The sequence below is a fragment of the Crocodylus siamensis genome, chromosome 4 (assembly GCF_052110815.1).
Source record: "Crocodylus siamensis isolate JL-2025a chromosome 4, ASM5211081v1, whole genome shotgun sequence".
Lineage (NCBI taxonomy): Eukaryota > Metazoa > Chordata > Crocodylia > Crocodylidae > Crocodylus > Crocodylus siamensis.
The window spans coordinates 217,574,929-217,595,515 of record NC_143398.1 but is presented as its reverse complement, the minus strand read 5'-3'; the positions used below and the strand labels follow the sequence as shown (position 1 = coordinate 217,595,515).

The following is a 20,587-nucleotide window of genomic DNA, read 5'->3' as shown; positions in this document are numbered from 1 at the left end:
TAAAATATAATTCTAAAGTAGTCATTACTTAGTGCTAGAGTGACTACCATTCACTGAAGATCTGGTCTCATGGACCAAATTTTAAAGGCATTTAGGCCCCTAGCAAGACTCCAGAAAGTTCTTAATGGGCATGTTTGTATAAGACCTTTAATGCAGAGCTGGCTAATTAGTTCCACAGTAAAGTCTCATCATCTACACATCTATTAGGCTGCAGTAAACTCATGGGTGTTGCTGTAGGATAGTACTTGTACACACAAGTACTGTCCTGTAGCAGTGTTATTTAATGTGCCACAATGCACATGTAGATGCTGATGGAGATGGCTGGGGCACGAGTGTGAGGACTGCCTGCTGGTTAACCCTGCACTGGAGCACTCTTGTTCCCCAGCCAGCCCCTCTGTAACGCACTGAGCCAGGTTGGAGCAGCCCTTGGCTAACAGGCTGACCCACCAGGCTTTCTGCCAGCTGAGGCTGCTTTGACCTGGCTCAGTGTGCTGCAGTCTCAGGCTTATGTGTAAACGTGGCACCTGGGAGCAATAGACTCCAGTGCAACCTGCGCTGGAGTTTATTCAGGCACATGAACTTCATGTGTAGGTGCACCCAGTATCTTTTAAGAAAACTTACTAAGCTTTAAATACTAAAGCATCTGCCTCCAAGCATGAAGTGGACCTTGCTAGTCTGCAAAGTATCTGCAATGGATTGATATATAACAGCACACCAGTGAAATAATGGAGTGGATCCAACTTCAACATTATGCAGCATGTTTTAGAGCCTTGCAAACTGCACTTAAATTAATTAACACCAATAGATGTTGAAATTGTTGTAGTATCATTAGGGTTTCAGAGACAGGATTTAAACTTGTCCAGATAGGCCCTCATCTTAAAGAGAAAGACAAACAAATACATTTGAGTTGAAATCCTTTCTTCCTAAGCAAACTGAAGGTAAAAATGACTGAGGAGCTATCTAATATTAGCAAGTTACCAGAGATTTTTATTCTAAAAGTCATCATCAGACAAACTGGACTTACAGATAAAAACAAGAACAAAAACAACAACAAAGATAAGTGATCTAGTACAGGGGGTAGCAATCTTTAGCAGCTGTGGGCCACAATGATCTAAATCAGAGCTGGGTAGGCATGAAAACCCAGCTGTCGCTGCCACTGCTGCTTGTGCCTGCAAGCAGTATGGGTATCGCACCCACAGCCAAAGCCTCTCTCCCCCAAATACTACCATATCCCCAGGCTGGATCCAGCAGTTCTATGGGCCAAATGCAAACCTGTGGCCCTTTGTTCAGTAAAGGGAGAAAAGAAATAAAGGATTGACTGATTGATTGCAATCACCCACTATATGCCCCAGAAAGTGTTTTGTTTGTCCAGAGCTGCTTACATGCCCTATCTTGAAATGCAATTTTTATTTTTATTATAAACTTTTTACAGTTAGGATGAAATCCTCAAAACTACAAAGAACACAGTTTGTCCTAGTTCTAGTTAGAAAGTAGACTTGGCAGTCTCTAGACTGGGCCTTAAGTTCCCCTCATTAGGAGAGAGAAGAGAGAGAGCAGACATGGGGTTGCACAAAATAAAGCTGTGCAAATAACCAGTTGTTTGTTTTATTTTTAGTACTGAGGAATTGAAAACAATGTTTGAGTCGGCATGAAAACAATTTCTGGCAAACCTACAACTACATTTGAACTTTTTAGATTCTTTTATAAAATTGAAGTAAAATTGTGAAAAAGAATGCCATTTTGAATTTAAAATGGGATTGCTTTGTTTCAGATTTAGCAAACAACATGCTTTGATTTGCTTTAGGATTTATTTGTTTGATATTGTTTTCTTTTGACTTGATCAGTTCAGGCAGTTTAACTTGCATTTCTGAAGTAGTTCTGTCAGCTAGAATATCCTTTCTTGACTAAAAAAAAGTTTTTAACCAAAAACATTCTCCTAGCTCTGCCAGACTTTGAGAATCTGAGTTTCGTGTATGTACCTACCCATCAAAATGGATATACAGGGCCAGGCAATTCGTGGTCGCATCATGCTGGCTGCTGCTATTTGTGACCAAGGATTCTTTACATGCAACTGGGCACGCTACCTTTCACCCCCATTGCATGCTGTTTCCCAGAAGGCTATCCTTGCTTTAGCATCACCACTTTTGCTTATCCTGCTTGAGGCAAATTGAATTAGATCATCCTTCTTATCAATACAGAACAAGAGTGCAACCTTAATTTTTTTCTTTAAAGGTAAAAAAAATTCTTATATGCAAGAACTGGTCATAGAGAGAGGGTCTAATTTTTTTTTAAGCTGCATTCCAGATAAAAAGCTCCTGTTGCCATTGAAAACAACAAAAGCAGTTGTTGCAGCTCCCAGCTTGCAAATCACCTTACTATGTTGTTCTACAAGGTTATGCTGTTCTGATCAACCTGCTTTGTTTCTAATATAGAATGACTTTTAAGGGTTTACAAAATAGCAGTTTCCAGCATTTGCTAGCTTCAGTGTTTCTACAGGATGCAATTCTATCTTGGCAGGAAATTTATTGGATTTGATTTTTGTTTAACGTGTCCTTTTTCTTCGTTGATTCGTGATGCTTGACACCTCTGAAATCTGTCAATTAAATTAGAAGAGCAACTTCACAAATCAGTTGCTATCCATAAGATGTGACAAAAATGGAATTTCTCAGATTTGCCTTAGGGTTCCTATAAAGCTTTGGTTGAAATATGTTTTCTAATAAGTATCTGTTAGAATGGTTTTATGTAGATAGATACCTCTTTGCTTTACCTTGCTAGCTTTATAGCCAGTTCAAATTCTTCACCTTACATTGTAGGTGGCAGAATGAAGCCAAACCCTAAAACTTCACAGTCTGTCTCATTTATTTGGTCTCCACTGCTGTAATATCTGAGCGGTTTACCATCTATAAGGGTATGTCTCCATGGTATAATGATGTGCAGAGCTATTCTGTGCTAGCTCTAGAACAAGAAGCAGTATAGCCTCATTAGTGTAATGTTGCATGTCAGGTAATAAGCTATTTGGCTACATTATTTTCCATTCCAAAGCTGTTGCATGTAGAGATAGCAGGCAGTATCTCTATGTGGCACTGTCCTGCACAGTCTAGGCGTACCCTAAGAGTATCTGGCATTCCTGGTTTGAATTATTATGTAATATTGATCCTATAGTAGTACTTAGATCCATCAAGAACATATTACAAATGTACAAAACATCCCGTGCCTAGGCTCATGCAGCTGGCAAAAGCAGTGGCATCTTTTGCTCATGTAACTGGCAAAAGCAATATGCATGCAGACAACTCTGTTGTATGATACAGTGGTCTTCTACACCAGGTTACACAACATGTGGTGTTGTACACAAGGAAAACGAACATTGCAAATATTTTCCTGTTGTAAATCTGCTGTGTTTTATAAAAATAATACCTATCTTAGTTTGCATAATAGATTTTCATTGTGTGATATTATTGGATAAATCTGCAAACACTGAAAGGTAAAGTAAGGGTTTTTACAACAACAACAACAACAACAACAAAAGAGTTGTTTTTCCTGATGCACTGTTTGGCTCCTATACTATTTCATGTTTCTTTGCTCCTGTCAGTTTGCTGGTAAATGGGAATATAGCTTTGAGGTAAGTACTCTAATAGTTGCAATCCCTGTGATAAATTCTAGTCTAGCATCTCTTTTTTTCTCTCCTAATAGTGGTATTGTTCAAAAGTGACCTTTACTTAGTACCTTTCAGTAGACCCGTATTTCACAAAAATACATCTTAGCTTTTCAGTTATTGACTGTACAATATCTGTGGTATAAATGTTTTATGGAGAATACAAACATTTTTAGAGAGGCTGATAATGCAGAGTTTCAACTTCCAAACCTGTTGTTAAAGGAACTCATATGACTAACCTCTTGTAAACTGGATCAAATTGTTCTTTTAAATGAGTACAAGGGATATAAATTGGAACCTTTTGTCAGAGGACAGAGTTTGGTCCTTTATACGTGTATTCTTCATGGATTTTTTCAGATCTGCTTTATAATAATCAAATGCAATCATTATATCCTTTGGACTGTGAAATGAAACCTCATTTAGGTTTTGATCCTGAGCCGATTGATGTCAGTTGCAATGCTCTCGCTGAATTCAGTGGGGCACAAACAGGCACTTGTGGTTCAAAACTAGTTTATTTTCTCCAGTCCAGGACAAACAATTATGGGAAAGACATATAAAAGTATATGTACATCAGATTAATTTGATCAACTAGCTTTTATCTAAATAGTCTCATAATCCTTTGCAGTTATGACTAACTTGTAGTACGATGATGTGTTGTTAACTTTGCTTTCACCAGTCCATAATTATCAATTTTACTGATAAATCTTTTTTTAAACTTATGGAGCCAATAATTTGAAGTCAAAAGAGCCAGGCTGACCATTCCCACTGAGAACATCTTATATATCATCACTGCTCCTTTGAAGTCATAGCAGCTAGGCTAATGTATACCAGCTAAAGATCTAGCCCTAGATGACAGAGAAAGAAATATATGACTATACTTACTAAAATACTGCATAACTGCATCTGCACTTATTTTGAATGTGGTAAAGTTATGCATCTAATATAGTATATGTATGTAGACATGCAATACATGGAGACTGTTATATCTTTTTAGTAACTGGTTTATGTAAGTGTTGTTCCTAGACTCATAGGCAGATGAGAAAGTTGTGAACATAAAGTAAATACATAATGAAACAAAAACAAAAATTGCTGCTCCTGCTGATTACTCAAAGTGACACTACAAGGAGATTTGTTCCTGAAATTTTTTTTAGGCTTTATATGTATTTTATTTTTTACTTTACAGAAAAAATGTGATGTCTGCAATGAGCTATACGTAGAACTAAGTCATATTTTGATTTAAGTCTTATATTATAATTCAAGTTGGCTGTAATTTCTGTGAGTACTGTACTTTCAGTATTCAATTACTCTACTTTTTTAAGTCTAAAATTAATAAAAAGCCTGTTGGACATAATGACATCCCAGAGCTTACATAAACTCTATACATTGCACTTCACCATCTACAAAACATTTGTATGGAATGGAAATAGATCCAACTAAAAATGCTTTACTATAGTTAAGTCATTGCTTATTGTAAACAACAAGTATGAGAAACAGCTTTTTCAACTTCATACATCCAATCTGTACACGTTTTCAGAATACTACTGTTCTGTAGATTTTTACATTCATCTTACACGTACTCATAGGAGCTATTTACGTACAATATACTTTCAGTTTATACTCTTGCAGAAACCTGGCTTCTATATTACCAGTAGAAACCTGTTATTCATCCACAGGGCAGTCTAAATCTTGTTAGTTTAGGGATCCTAGGAACTGCCCCCCATTTTTCCTTTATGAGGTTTAATTCTACTTCAGTTATGTTTTGAAATTAATATTTGCATCATGTGAAAGTGTAACTTGGGCAAATTCACTTAGGTTTGCCTGATGATGGTAAAACATATGAAGGAGGGAATCCACCTTCCCAAAAGATACTATGAATATGTAGGAAAGTAGCAGATCTAACCTTTCTCACACTGATGATAAGAGTTGGAAAGAAGATAAGGAAAAAACCTGAGTTGGTAGCCACAAAAAAGGAAAGTCAGGTGGATAATCCAGTTGCCCGACTGTATGACCATAGTCCAGATTTGAAAAATATCAAACCTGGGATTGATTCAAATGGACTTGTTGTTCCTTCGTTCAGTAAGTCCCTGAAGCATGGACTTTTATGTAAGGTATATTTGTGATTTTTTAAGACACTGGCATATGAGTGCTCTTGTGAGACAGAAGGGACTGACTGATACATTAACGATACATTCAGAGTCTCCATAAAGTTCTTTGCTGAGCACTATGGAAATGGTAGCTTACAAGATAATGTCCTTTTTTAATGGGGTTTATCATGATACACTTCTGAAACATGAAAGCCAAAAATAAATAGTATCAAATGATGACCCAGATAAAGGATATAACCCTGAGTATCTTACAAGTATTCACTGTCATTGCAGTTTGGCAGAAGATAGACTTGAAGATATAATAGTATTTTGCAAATAAATGAGTATGAGTATGTGGGGTCACAAATTCTTATCTCATCGTTTCCATTAGTTCATTAAAATAGATTACAATTATATTATTAAGTATCAGTATTTAAGATATTATTTCATAGAAGAAGAATGAACAGAGATCAGCATCACTGTGTTATGTACTAGATATATATGCAACAAAAAGGCCCAGTCCCTGTCCTAGTCTTAGCACCTGATGATACAACAGGTAGATAAAATAAACAAATCTGAGGGGAGAGGAGGAGACAACTACTACTGATGTAGTAAAGAGCAGCTCACCACTTGTCTAGCCATTGTCAGATGTGCTGGTTTTTTGTTTGTACCTTATGATAATGGTTTGCTGTTCACTTGCACTGAGCTCTCGCTGCTGCATAGAGCTTCACATAGACAAGTCCCTGAGACCAAGGAAGTTCCTCCTGGTACTCTGGCAAGATCCATGCTGAAACCTGTGGTTTTGCATATTCATATTTGAAGTTAAAAGTGCCTGTATGTTGTAAGCTTTCTGGGTGTCATCTACCAATAGAACAGTGCTCACAGGCATGGTTACACTTGAGTGCACCTATTGGTGTTTTCCTGTTACAGATACGTGGTCGAACATTTCTATATGTGTGTGCTTGCTGTCTTTACTTTTGCTTTTACAATTTTTCTGTCATGCAGACCCACACATTTCTTCATTTAATCACCCAGTCGTGTCTAACAATAAGCAAAATAGAGGATGGAACTCGTGGCCCCACTGTGGAGACCTGTAATGGTAGCCCTGTCCAAATGTGGATGTTAAGAAACTACACCAGGCTGGAAGTTTTTAGGAATATTTTTTACAGCCCCACTGATTATTTCCTTTAGCAAATTATCAGAGGTTGGTATTATAAAAAGTCAATTAATATATAACAATTTTATTTGTTTGCCTGTTTAACACTGTCTTTCATTTCCTGCTGCTTCAATGCAGCTGAGTCCCTTTCATATCTTAGTTTTTCTTGTTGTTGTTGTTGTTTTAATTATTAATATTTGAAACCACTATACAAATATTATATGGTTTTAGGCCAGATCGTAGGTTATGGAAAGTACCATATTTACCCAAATCCAAGACAACTCCTGAAGAAGTAGATTCTATATGTAGAAAATGTATAAAGCTATACATTTGTTGTAATTCTCCGTGTATGGAAACTAATTATTTGGGGGTTGTCTTCAATTCATACGCCACAGCAGTGGGGGAGGCAGTAGAGGCAGGTGGTGATAGAAGCAAGCAGCCTGGCCCGCACCCCTTTCTCCCCCTATACCTTTTTCCTGCCACCTGCCTCCTCACTTGCCCCTCCTGCTGCCTGCCCTCCCATGCCTGCTTACCTAGTACCCCCCCATCTTTCCTGCCAAGGCCTCCCCACCCCCACCTGCTCGCCCTGCTGTCTCCTGCCATGTTCCCCAACCATCTCCCTTGCCTCTGAGGCCTCTGCCTCCTCCTACTGCTTACTCGGGCTCCTGCACACTGTGGCCCCTCTCTATCCCCAACCTGGATCAGTAGCAGCAGTGGCAGGTATGGCCCAGCATCTGGGACCGGGCCAGAGCTTCCACCACTGCTACAACTGTTAAATGTTAAATGGAGGTACATCCTTGTAATCAGGTAAATATGCATTTACAAGAAAGTAGAGCTAAATACACTCAGAAACTCCTAGTTACCTTTTTGAAGTGTTTCCTTTACAAAACCTGTATCTACTTTTAATAGGCAATTTAAACAACCATTTGTCATTGAATTAATCATAGCAAATCAAATCCTGTGCCAAGCACTTCTCTTAGTTACTGAAGTAACCCATTTGAAAGCAATGGGGCCGTCCTCAGTAATGTAAATAGGACTTGAGCCCTTATTTCTTTCCTTAACTTCTTCTCCCACTGGCATACCCCTATTTTCCTTCTGGCATGAGAGTATGGAGTCCTGGATGGCATCCTGATAACAATGAGGTCAATGGCAAATTTCCAACTCCAGGGGAAGATAGGATTTTACTTTATGGCACTACTCATGGTTAAAAGTTAAATATATGCATTAGAGTTCATAGAGTAGGTTCTTTATTCTTACTGAGGAAAAAACTTTAATTAAAGTAAATAATATTTTGGTTAAATCTTTTCCTAAGCCCTTTTTTCAGGAAAAGAATATATTCATGATTGTAAAATTAAAATGCTGTAGTGTACAATGTTTCTGAGTCAGGAAAATAGTCTGAGAGATATTTCATTGCAAAAAAAATACTTTTTGCAACATAAATACTATGTGATACACAGGGAAGTAGCTTTTATGAGTCCTGTATTCTAATTTTTTTTCTAAATGATAATTCGCCTTTCGTTGAAATAACATTTAATTGGTGCCATTTTAAATAAAATGAATCATTCATAACAATCAGTTCCTTTAAACGGCTTGATAACACTTCACTATTTTTCCATCACTTTGATATTTATAATTACATAGCAAAATTGCTAGAATAAAGGATCTTTAACTTCTGTTTGATTATTTTTGTCACAACGCCTACAAATTGTTTGCTCATCAGAATATTTATTTACATGCACTTGGTGAGTATGGAGATACAGTGGATTGCTCTTATACTTCTGAATGTTTATACAAATAAAGCTGCATCAGAATAATCACTCTCGTGCTGGACTTTAAAAGGAAATTCTAAATTGTTTTATATTTATGTCCTATTAACCAGTAATTTATTGTTGTTCAAGAAGCTTTCCTTTGTAATAGCATAAACACTGATAGAAAAGAGACAATTGAAAAGCTCAATGATATGCTAACCTAACATAAAATGGCATACTGAATACAAGGGAACAGCTGATGAAGGCAGCAGTATCATTTTTAGGCGTGTTTGCATTTCTGGTTTTATAGTATAGAATGATAGCAGTTTAAATGATCTTAAAAGCATATAAGTGAAGTATCATTAATGCTTTGAATAAGGTTATTTAATAGGCAAGTTACTTCTGTTAACACTGCTAATTCTCTACTCTTGTAGACAGAGATATCTTATCTTGCAGTGCTGAATGAGTATCAAATAGCCCTCAATGATTTAGTGTAATAGATGTATGCTTTTCTTTGCAAATTGCATAACAGTTTGTTTTAAACTGAACAGCAGAACTCTGGGGGAAAATTACTTAAGGAATATTCCCAGTAGAAATTATGCACCATGGAAAGTGTTGAAATGTGACATATGTCAATCCAGTGTGAACTGTAATGTATTATCCCCAGCAGTAGTTTGGATAATGTAATTACAGCTATCGCTCAAGTCTGTGGAGAAACAGCTTCTTAAAAAAAAATTTAAAAAGAGTTAACTGACTGCATTGGCAAGGGCACGCTGAAATACAGGTCAGTTGTCATGGCAGTGCCATTGTCAGTGTGTCACTTAGTTGTTCCTAAATGCCACCAGAGGATGAAGTGGAATATACTAAAAATCACTGAGTTAAATGCCACTAGCTATAACTTTATTATGGTAATTCATCAGTAAATCCATATTTAAGTATTATCTTTAAGACTAGTCCATAGTGTCCTTTATTCAGCATAACTATTATATGCATAAAAACAACTTAGTGTTTCAGGTTCAAAATATTGTATTCCCCAAACAGAAGTGTCTAATTTTTTTTCCATCGGGGGGAAATTACATATCTGTGTGTTCACTCGTTTTCTCAGTAATAAGGTTCATCTTCAGTAGTGATTTTTTCACCTAGTTCTCAGTCTTTTTTTCCCCTCAATGCAAGCTGGATATAGATCTAAACATTATGCTGTATCAGCTCATCTGGACCTTAACAGGCTTGAACCTGTGTTGTGAGGTTTGTCTTTTGCTCATGTCTTTAGAATTAGGCTCAAATATCAATAGGGCTGACTCAGCCCTCCATATAGTTGAGGCCAGTAAACTGAGTAATGCACAAAGGTTTTTTTAGATGACATTTCAGAACCAGGTCCTCTTGGCTTTGTGTGGATATTTAAAATTGCATTTTGCTTCTTGCATAACTCGGAGCTTGACAATGAAAATTATGCCCAAATTTCCCATCCCTTTACCTCAACACACACACTGTTGCTAAGCAGCAGTTGGTCGGTACTCTGCTCTGTGAACCATTGATGATAAATGAAAGTGCTGTAGTTTGTAAAGTGCTGTGGGACCCTCAGGATAAAAGGCACTATAAAAATGTAAAATATTATCTGCCACTGGGTTTTTATTAAGCAGCTTTTTTTCTGAGATGCAGTAACATCTTAGAGGTACACCAGATGCCATAGTAAGTGCTTTTCTACATTAGTTATTACAGAAGAACGCCCACATACACTACACATATTTCCAGGCTACAATACAGGCATGGCCTTGAACAATATTTAATCATCTAAAATATGATATAACAAGACATTTAAAGTCTGATGTGTGCTTTTCTGGTAAGATATGGTTGACTAGGGTCACTAGTTTCTCAGATGACTCTCCATGTTTCTAATTGTCCTATATTTGAAGTCCCAGTAATACTGATTTTATTTATGAAAAGAGGAATTTATGCACCAGGATGTGGACAAATCATGTACTGCTGGAAACTGAAGCTATCCAGTAGTTAATGTGATCAGTTAGATTAAGAGCTAGCCAATAGGGGTGTTGGCCACTTAAAGGGACATTTAATTGAACAGTTTGGGTGGTGGGGAAGGCTTGATTTTTGCATTTTGTGCACAACTAAGTGAGGGCCTTTACAAGGACATGCCATGTCAAGAGGCACTGTACTTCAACAAGACCTTCAAAGAGGATCAGTTCCTCAATCCAATATTGATTGTGCTTGTTTCTGGGGAGGGAGGTGATTTGTTATTACCCTTATCAAGATGAAGCTTACTTCACCCTGAGGAGACAGAAGCGTATCCTGATGTTCCCTTTTCCTATGTGTAGGCTCCTTAGGGCTAGTCACAACATGCCCTTTAGTTGCTATGATATTTAATTCATCAGGCTGTTTATCCAGACATTTTGGTGTGGCTTGCACAATACTAATGAACAAATGGTGGGAGAGGAAGCATTTAAAATTATCTTCATAGGTATCTGTCCTGCTAGGTACTATGGCTATCAGCCTTTTGTTGGACATTAATTGAATTCATAGGTAAACACTGACTGATAAATGCATTATATAATTATCATTCTGTGCTAGAGACCTCAATCAGCACTTGAGTAAAATCTTTCTCCCATCTATGTGCTGATTTCTAGTGGAGAGGGAGGTCTATGCAAAGTGATGCACCTGGGGAGGAAAAACCGGCACCATACCTACAGGCTGGGGAACTCCCTTCTTGTCAGTACAGAGGCGGAAAAGGATCTTGGAGTCATCATTGACTCCAAGATGAACATGGGCCGGCAGTGTGGGGAGGCAGTCAGGAAGGCCAACTGTACCTTGTCATGCATCCACAGATGCATCTCGAGCAGGTCCAAGGAGGTGATCCTCCCCCTCTATGCGGCACTGGTCAGGCTGCAGCTGGAGTACTGCGTCCAGTTCTGGGCGCCGCACTTCAAGAGGGATGGTGGACAAATATGGAGAGGGTCCAGAGGCGGGCCACTCGTATGATCAGGGGGCAGCAGGGCAGGCCCTACGAGGAGAGGCTACAGGACCTGAACTGTTCAGCCTCCACAAGAGAAGGCTGAGGGGGGATCTTGTGGCCTGTTATAAACTAGTCCGGGGGGATCAGCAGGCACTGGGGAAGTCCCTATTCCCCCGAGCACTGCCAGGAGTGACCAGGAATAACGGTAACAAGCTGGCAGAGGGTAGATTTGGGCTAGATATCAGGAGGCACTACTTCACGGTCAGGGCGGCTAGGATCTGGAACCAACTTCCAAGAGAAGTGGTGCTGGCTCCTACCCTGGGGGTCTTTAAGAGGAGGCTGGATGAATATCTTGCTGGGGTCTTTTGACCCCAGTACTCTTTCCTGCCATGGCAGGGGGTCAGACTAGATGATCTACACGGATCCCTTCTGACCCTAGAAACTGTGAAACTATGAAAGGTACCTGAATAAAATTTACATTTGAATGTGTCATTATGGTAGGCACAGGTGTCTAGTCCCTTAGTAAAACAGATGACATTTCACTCTCAGTCATGTGTGACCCTACAGTTCTACAACAGCAGAGGCAAGAATTTGTGGATTTAAAAATATGTACTATATTGTTCTGTCAGAGATGTGGGTCTCTGTGGGCACATCTACACAAGACGCTTATTGCAGCTGCCTAATTAGCTCCGCAGTAAAGCCTCATTGGTTTACAAATACAGAGCTATGAGGCCAGAGTAAACTAATTACCTCTGTCTTAGGTTAGTACTGCCAGATATCTATCCTACGACGGAGTTATTTACTCCACGGCAACACATGTAGATACTGACGGGCCTGGCTGGAGCAGAGGCTGTCTGTTGGCTAGCCCCACACTGAAGCACCCTCATGCCCCAGCCAACCCCTCCACAGTACATTGAGTCAGGCCAGAGCAGACCCGGGCTGGCAGGCTGACCTCTGGGGCCTCCTGGCAGCCAGGGCTGCACCACCCCAGCTCAATGTACTGCAGTCCTGGCCCCATATGCAATGCGCTGTGCCTGGAAGCAAAAAACTCCAGTGTGAACTATACCAGAGTCTATTGCATTGCATTAATATTCACGTGTAGAATACATTCACCTTGTCTGTATTTGTACATGTTTCTATACCTGTTTATAAGAGTGCATTCTTGAACAAACCCTGTCTGGGGGTGCAGTACAAGGGTGGATCCCAAGTCTTTCAAAAGAAAGCATTTTCCTATGCCTTCCTTCTGCCTTGTTTGACTCCCATGAAAGAGGATCACTTGGCAAAAAATTTTTTAATACCAAGGTGTTACAAAATTTTAAAACCAGTAAGTACAGATTTCAGCGAGACACTAAAAGTCCTTGGTTTCCTTATAAAAGTATTTCCATCCCAAGAGTACTCCATTGGTGTCTTTGTGCAGACGTTTCCTGAATAGGATAGGCTGAGAACAGTATCACACTTTCCTGTTAATTTGAAAATGTGATCCTTAAAATATTTTTTTCAACTTTTGTCTCAGAAATTCTGGTGGCAGAGTCAGAAGGGACTAAAATGGTCATTACTGATATAATTTAGATAGAATCCCAGAGCCAAGAGGGTGGCTCCATATGTCCAGGGAGAATTTCTCTGGATTGCATAGCTAGTCTGTTTGTGTTTCCTTTTAAATATTAACTTTATATGGTTGCATTTTTGCATGTTATTCATGTTGGCTGTGGTGCAGCTTTTCATCCTTCAGTGATATGGAGCTGGTTGTTCTAGGTATATTCTTTTACTGTTGCCACCAATCAAACTCTGCCTCAAACCCTCCTGCCCCAAAATTATGTAATATAGATAAATAGGGCAGTTAGTTAAAGAAAAAGCATATATTTGCACTAAAAGGATATTGGCATTTACCTATCGTTTTACAGTTTTATATACGTGTGTGTGTTGCCACTGTTTATACAACAGGTGGTAAATATATTTCCTTGACACAAGCCATGTCTTAAATAACATTTACAGTCTAATACACATATATTTTCTAGGCATTGGGCCTTGGATTCCTTGAAACTGTAGATAATGACTTTGAACTAATATTTGTTTGTGCTTATTTTGAACTTCCGGTTATACTTTTGCTCTTTTGTTTTTGTTCCATGGACACACCACAGTTTATCATTCCCTAAGTGGCTTGACCCTGCCATACATCTAAGGAAGGTGAGCTCATTATTTTCATCAGAGCAGTGAAAAATAGCATTGAAGTTGGTTTTAGCTTTCAGTGTATCATAGAACCATACCGGTGGTGGTAGACACTTAGTGATATGTGGTGCAGATTCTGAATGGGGTCATTTTTCCCAATGTTATAGTTTCTTGTGCTATGTCTACAAAAAGACTACAATGATCAAATATTAAATTTCCAACAATACTTATCTTTCTGCAACATTTGCCATTTTTTTATTACAGAAGCTTACGTTGAGGCATGTCAATAGCAACCAGTGTCTTGATGAACCCTCTGAGGAGGATAAAATGGTTCCTACGATGAAGGACTGCAGTGAAAGTAGATCCCAACAATGGCTACTACGTAACATGACCTTGGGTGCCTAAAGCTAGAAGAAACTTGAAATGTTCCTTTAAGCCTTGCAAGGTGTCTAGACCTTCATTCTTCCCTCATTTGAATCAGAAGAAAGGATATTCCTCTTCCATTGTTCTCAGTTAAATGAAAAGCTTTGAAGCCCTGTTGGAAATCCTACCATCAGAACAGAGTCCTTTGGGGGCATTCTCGTTATGGCATGTCTGCACATGCCACTTTGAAATTTGTATCCATTCAAAATAAGCACATGAGAAGCTACAAATAGCATAATGTATGCTATTATTAACACCAGATGCACTTGAAAAAGTATTTCCAGATAAACCTTTATGAACTTAATATCAAAGAGTTTGGAAGGTTGTTTTTTGTTTGTCACATAATATTGCTTGAGGGTGACATAATGTAAAATGCCTTATGAAACTAACTTGCATTGTGAAAGATTATATCAGTCGTTTTATAAACTTGCTGTATTTGTACTGGCCCTTCATAGCAACATAGTGAGCATATTAGTTGCTATCTCATATCAAAGGGTATTCAGTGAAGTACTAAATTGAAAAGGTTTCCGAGCAGTAAATTTACTGTACATAATGAATGTTTCATGTTTTGTGCCAGAAAAGATAAAATCACTGTATATAAAAGTTCTTTATAAAAGCAGCAAAATTGAGCAAAAACACATTAAAGAATGGAATCTAAAATTAAAGAAACGACAGCAAAAGACATTGGATTAACAGTATGGAGTGTGGGCAATGTATATGAGTAAAACAGATTAATGTAAATTGGAATTATCCATGTAACCTGTCCAAATGGAAGGTAATCACTGTGGGCCTCACTTGCACCTATGGAAATCTATTCATTTCAACGGGTAGCATGGATGGAACACTGAACTAGTAACAAAATTTGGTCCTCTGAGCCAAACTGTGACTAAGAGTTAGATCAAAACTTGGTCTGTAACTGTTAACTTCTTAAAAACTGTATCTACATGCTGGATACAAAGGCATGCACATTTTGGGCATCCATGATACAAAACAGAACCAAGTTATAAATAGAATTTGAGCTCTAACTCTGAACTTTCTTGTGTTAATAAGTTTATGGTAGATGCTTATTTATATTACTAAATAATTTGGGGGGATTAATTTCTTTTATTTATTGTCATGGATATTAAAAATGTTTCACTGACATGCTGTTGTCAAAGGTATAATAGGAACCAATGCCACATCAGCCAACGTGGTAAGTGTTTGTAGAAGTGTTTTGTGTAATTTTATTAATATTCATTCATAACTAGCATTTCAGTAAATCTCCATTGTGCATATCCCCACAAAATGGGCTTATTATAAAAATAGTTTGGCTAAATTTTGGCTGTAGTCCTAATGTATGTCATTTGCTCAGAAGGAGGTCCTAACACAGTAGAACCGGAGTCCAAACTGGCCATCACAGAACAGCTGCGGAGCAGGAAGACCAGGATCCTGCCTGTGGGCTGTAGGGTAGGTTCTGACCCCGTCATCTACTCACAGATGCTCAAACCAAGCCTCTTTACTCATGCATTTGTTGGTATTTGGGCATGGAACTGACTACTTTCCCTGTGTACAGGCTCCTCTGGTGAATATGTATTAATAGCACCATATATTTGCATACTATAGATTGATAGCTTTTGCACATTTTCTTGATATGGATCGTTAAATGAATACCAAATGCATGTTAAATTGGAGAAGTCATTACTATGCGTTCACAGTAGTTGTTTTTTCAAGCCCTCATATCTCATCTTTTTTACACCAAAATCTATAGTATACCTTAACAGCTAGCAAAAATGAAAAAGACTATTATTTTGTTGCCTAAAAAGAGCATTAAAAATCACAAACAAAATCATTTAAATGCTAAAATTCATCAAGAACAAATTGCTACTTTTTAATCATCTCCTTTCAAAGGGCTATAGCACATGTACACCCATAATCCAACATTCATGCTGGTACAACACATATTTTGGATACTAGCACTGTGGCCCTACTAACAATATTGGTGCTTAGTAGGGATGGCTGGAATACCTAACAGCAGTTAGTAATATTATTTTTTTTTGTTATCCATAATGCATCTTATTTAATGGGACTTAACTGCAAATTGTGAATTAAATGTAATTGCACTGCACTTTCCTGAATGCAAGGTATTCTCAAAATTATTAGAAAGTATTGAGAAAATGTTACTGCATTGTATCTCAATTTTAACGCCCGAGTCCCAAAAAACAGGTCAAAAACCAAATGGACCCTTCTTTCCCAGGTATGTTATGCTACAGAACTTAGTGTCTTTTTTCCCTCTGTATGACATGGATATTGCCATGAATTCAACAATAACTTTGGGCTGTTGCCCTTCCTGATGACTATTGATTCAACTTTATTATATCAACAGCTACGTTGTTATGTTATTGCGCTGATCAAGAAAAGGAAAAAAGAAAAGAATACACCTATATGCTTTTTTATTTCATGCTTATTCATGATTAATGACACTGATTTCTCAATGTTTAGAATAGAATATTGTTTAAAATCTTCTTTATGTTGACAAATTGTATGACAGCTAGACATTAGACCATGATCCTGCAAGCACTTATTCATGTACTTAATTTTATCTGCTATAAGCAAACCCATTTACTTTACTGAATTGGGCCCTAAATTTGCTTCCTATGAAAGAGTGTACAAACCAAATACTCCATAAAAAGCCTTAAATATCTAATTTGGATGAGAAGATTGTCTTGAGATGTCTCTCTGCAATACTTCGGTCAAAAAGGAAATGAGGATAAAATGTAGGAACTTCTGGGTTCTAATCCCAACTTAAACCACTGAATTCCTATGTGGCCTCAGTAAATTGTTTAGGCCAAAATTATTAAAAAATGACTTCTAATTTTATTTAACTCAATTTTTAGTGTCCAAATTGGGGTGTCCGTCAGTCAGGGCAGTCATGAAGTTCAAACAAGTGTTTGCTGCTTGTTGGAGGCACAGGCAGCCAGAGGCAACCAAGTTGGTGGAAGAAAAATAGCCTGATCAGGTATGAGAGGCAGGAAGAAACAGCACAACCCTGAGTTGTGGAGAGTGGCTAAATTTTCCCAGCCTGGGGCTGTGCTGGGAATGAGCACAAGTGTTTGTTAGGGCAGGTGAATTAGTTTGATAGGTCTCTCTGTGTTCTTGCCTGATGAGAACTGGCTGTATATCAGGATCATTTTTCCAGTGGCATAAATCCTGTGAAAACTTCTCTCCCCTTCCCCTCTCTCACCAGGCATTTAGATTGCCCTAAGCTTGTACATACCTAGGGTGACCACATTTTCAAAATGGAAAGGTGGGACCCACGCCTGTATCCCTCACCGCCCCCCCCCCCCACCCATGCCCTCTGCCAGTGGCATGGCCGGAGCATAGCTGAGCAGGGGCAGATGTAGGCTGCCCACTATGGGCTCTGGGCTCCCCACCCTGCTGCCTTTCCCTCGGGAGCCCCTCACCAGCCATGCACCCCCTGCCTGCCCAGCAGCAGTGGGGGAAAGGTCCATGCTGCTGCCACTGCCCTGCAGCTACCATGCAGGTAGGGAGTCCCTCATCATGGTGGCATGGCCAGTATGGGGCCCCTGAGAGTTGGACAACAGGGCAGAGAGCCCTGAGCCCACAGCAGGCAGCCTGTATCCACCTACCCCACACACCGATCTGGGTGGCATGGGCACACAGTGGCAGGGAGCCACCCCCCAATACCCCCTGTACAAGCCACCAAGGCTCCATCCTGGTCCATACCCCAGCCCCTGGCCCCATGCACCGCCCTGGCTGGCCAGTACCCTCAGCCCCTACCCCATTCCCTCCCTCACTGTGGGGGCCTTGATCTGTCCCGTCTCCTCTCCCACAGATTTAGCTGCAGGGAGCTGCTCTCCACACTGCCTGGCTGTATTCCCAGCCACATGCATGTGTATGGGCATGCACATGCACATGGCACCTCCTGCATCCAGGATTGCTTCCAGCCTCCAAGGGGAAATCGCTGTTTCCCATGGTGAATGGAAAACCCAGATCTGTGCATGACACTGTGAATTTGGGACAAATGCTGTCCCAGAGTCATGCAGCCCCAGACTAGGACTTGATGTTTCCACTGGGACTGTCCTGCCCAGTTAGGGATGGATGGTCACCCTATACATACCCATAATCAGAGGCCATCTTTGAAAACTGTAGGTCGTAATCTCTGTAACTGTTTCCCCATCTCTCAAATGGGGCCATTTCTTCCCTGTCTAAGAGGTCTTATGAGGGTTAGCTAGTGTTTGCTCAGTCTGTTCAAGAAGCAAAGAACTCTGCAAGCGCTACACATTATTTATTATTAAGACTGCAAGTGTATTTCTAGTTCTCATATTTTCCAAGTATTGTTTCAGAGAGCAGAAATCAGACACAGGCCAGACCAGAATTTCAGCAGCACTTAGTAAGTTGGACAGTGTGAAGGGCAGGTTGCCACTACAAACAGGGTAAAATGCAGTGGTTATTTCCCCCCACTGGCGTCCACATGAGTTACCTGAGGATGGAAAATGTTGGTACAGTGTAAGAACTGAAACTAAGCTGGCTTGACTACTCTGTTCTGAATTGATGCAATCTCCTAGTTTCTAGAATTATTTCGTTTCTTTGTTTTACTGTAAATAACATTTTAAAGAAAGAAGTATTGTACTGCTAACCTACATGGCCTGCTTTTTGTACGTGAAAGCAAGGATCATATCTGATCAAATAAATTTTAGTTGCATCTCATTTGTAGATGCTGAATACAGTCTCATGGGAGGCACGTCTGGTGGGAATGCTTAAGCTTAGAGCTATTAAATAGATCGTACTGATTTCACTGATATGAACAGTTTGGGAAAATAAAACGGACTTAATGAGGGTTGCTAAATGTCATATCCATAAATCCTTCTGCATTATATCAGCTGTCTAAAAATCTTTAATGCACATGCAATTCACTAAGACATCAAAGACTTAATTGACTATTGTGACAACTAAAGCTTCAGAATTCTCTGTGTACCACTAACCATCATTCATTTCCTGTATTTCAATGTATGGAATAGATAAAGTCAGCTGCTATACTGTACAATATATGAACACATCTGGTAAGATTACACCATGTTTAAATTGCTAATAAATATAAGATATTGTATGATTTTAAGGTGTTGAATGAACACCAGCAATGTGTTTTAACTGAGTTGTGTGGATTTTAGTGTCAAAGTGTTTGTTTTCTAACATTTAATAACTTCTTAAACAAAGTCTTATTGTTCAGGTATGTTGAACCCTTTCTTCCCTTCTCAAACGGCATGTATTCAGGATACTTTGGTAAGTGTGTTTGTTGGCAAACAAGGCCATTATAATCTTAAGTACAAAAATCCATCCTTATTTAAAAAGAGCATTATTGATAGAGTGTCAACTCAGATCTAAGAGGCTGCGCTATGAGTTGATTTAGAGGGCACACTTATAAAGGTTCCTGAATAAGTGCTCGAGACCCAAATTAAATTTATAAAAGTAGATTGTGAATAAAGAATTACACAATTTAAATGTTGTAACAGTTATTAAATGGTAAAAAGGTACTCTTTGCTGTAAATTTAAATATTTATACATTTTTGTAGAATTAAAATATACCAGTTTAGTTTTCCTCTGGTGTTTTTGTCTTTTTATGAGAACATAGCGCTCTCTCATGTTCACCTGGTGTTTTATGTTACAGACTAAAATACTCAAAGCTCCTTTTCCACAGCCAAATATATCCAGAATGGTTATTCCTGTGTGAGTTTAAAAGAAAAGGATGTACAAAGGAATCTTCCGTATGTCAGATGGCCAACACTTAAGATGCATAAACCAAGGTACCAGCCCTGGAATCTGAAACCTTAAATACACAGAGAGCTCAATTGACATCAGGATACTTCTGTCCAAGGTTCAGCTTTGAGAAGCTCAAAGCTCTCTCAACTACATAATACTTAGTAAAACTGCAGTGATATTAAAAGAAGGCAGTATCTACATAGTCGAACTTTGAATCAAAACCTAACTTTGAACTTTGTGTATCCAAATTGCATGATACATTATTTGTACGTTTAATTAAATACACTTTAAAAAGTCTCATCAGTTAGAAGTGAACAATTATCATACAAATTCATACACTACTTCTATATTTTTTGTCACAGATCTAAAAGAACCAAGTTGGACAATCTTGTACTTCAGTCACAATTGTTGATTTGTGATTTTCTTCATCCATAGTTCATAACAATGCTTTCTAATTACAGAAGAGTAAGGGGGAGCTGGAAACTAGTTAAATTAAAATAAGAGTGATTCAGTAAATTATTATGAAATTATTTCAAATTCTACCAAGTTCAGTTGCTTAATTATCACATCCCCCGTCTACCCCTAGCCCCCAGATATCATTTTGTATTTATGTAATTTTGATCAGCAATAATTTCT

General features: G+C 38.7%; 1 protein-coding gene across 3 annotated transcripts in view; it reads left to right on the top strand.

Moving 5' to 3' along the window:
• The window catches only part of GALNT13 (polypeptide N-acetylgalactosaminyltransferase 13), a 434,504-nt gene extending 414,715 nt beyond the window's left edge, over nucleotides 1–19,789 (top strand). For 2 of the 3 annotated variants that reach the window (XM_090045703.1, XM_090045702.1), the window contains one exon: nucleotides 14,036–19,789. In XM_090045703.1, the coding sequence (XP_089901829.1) occupies nucleotides 14,036–14,176 (141 nt within the window). In that variant the 3' untranslated portion in view covers nucleotides 14,177–19,789. Of the gene's footprint in view, nucleotides 1–6,741; nucleotides 6,941–13,743; nucleotides 13,790–14,035 lie in introns of all 3 variants that reach the window. The other variant, XR_016442089.1, reaches the window with a different exon arrangement.
• The last annotated feature ends 798 nt before the right edge of the window (nucleotides 19,790–20,587 follow it).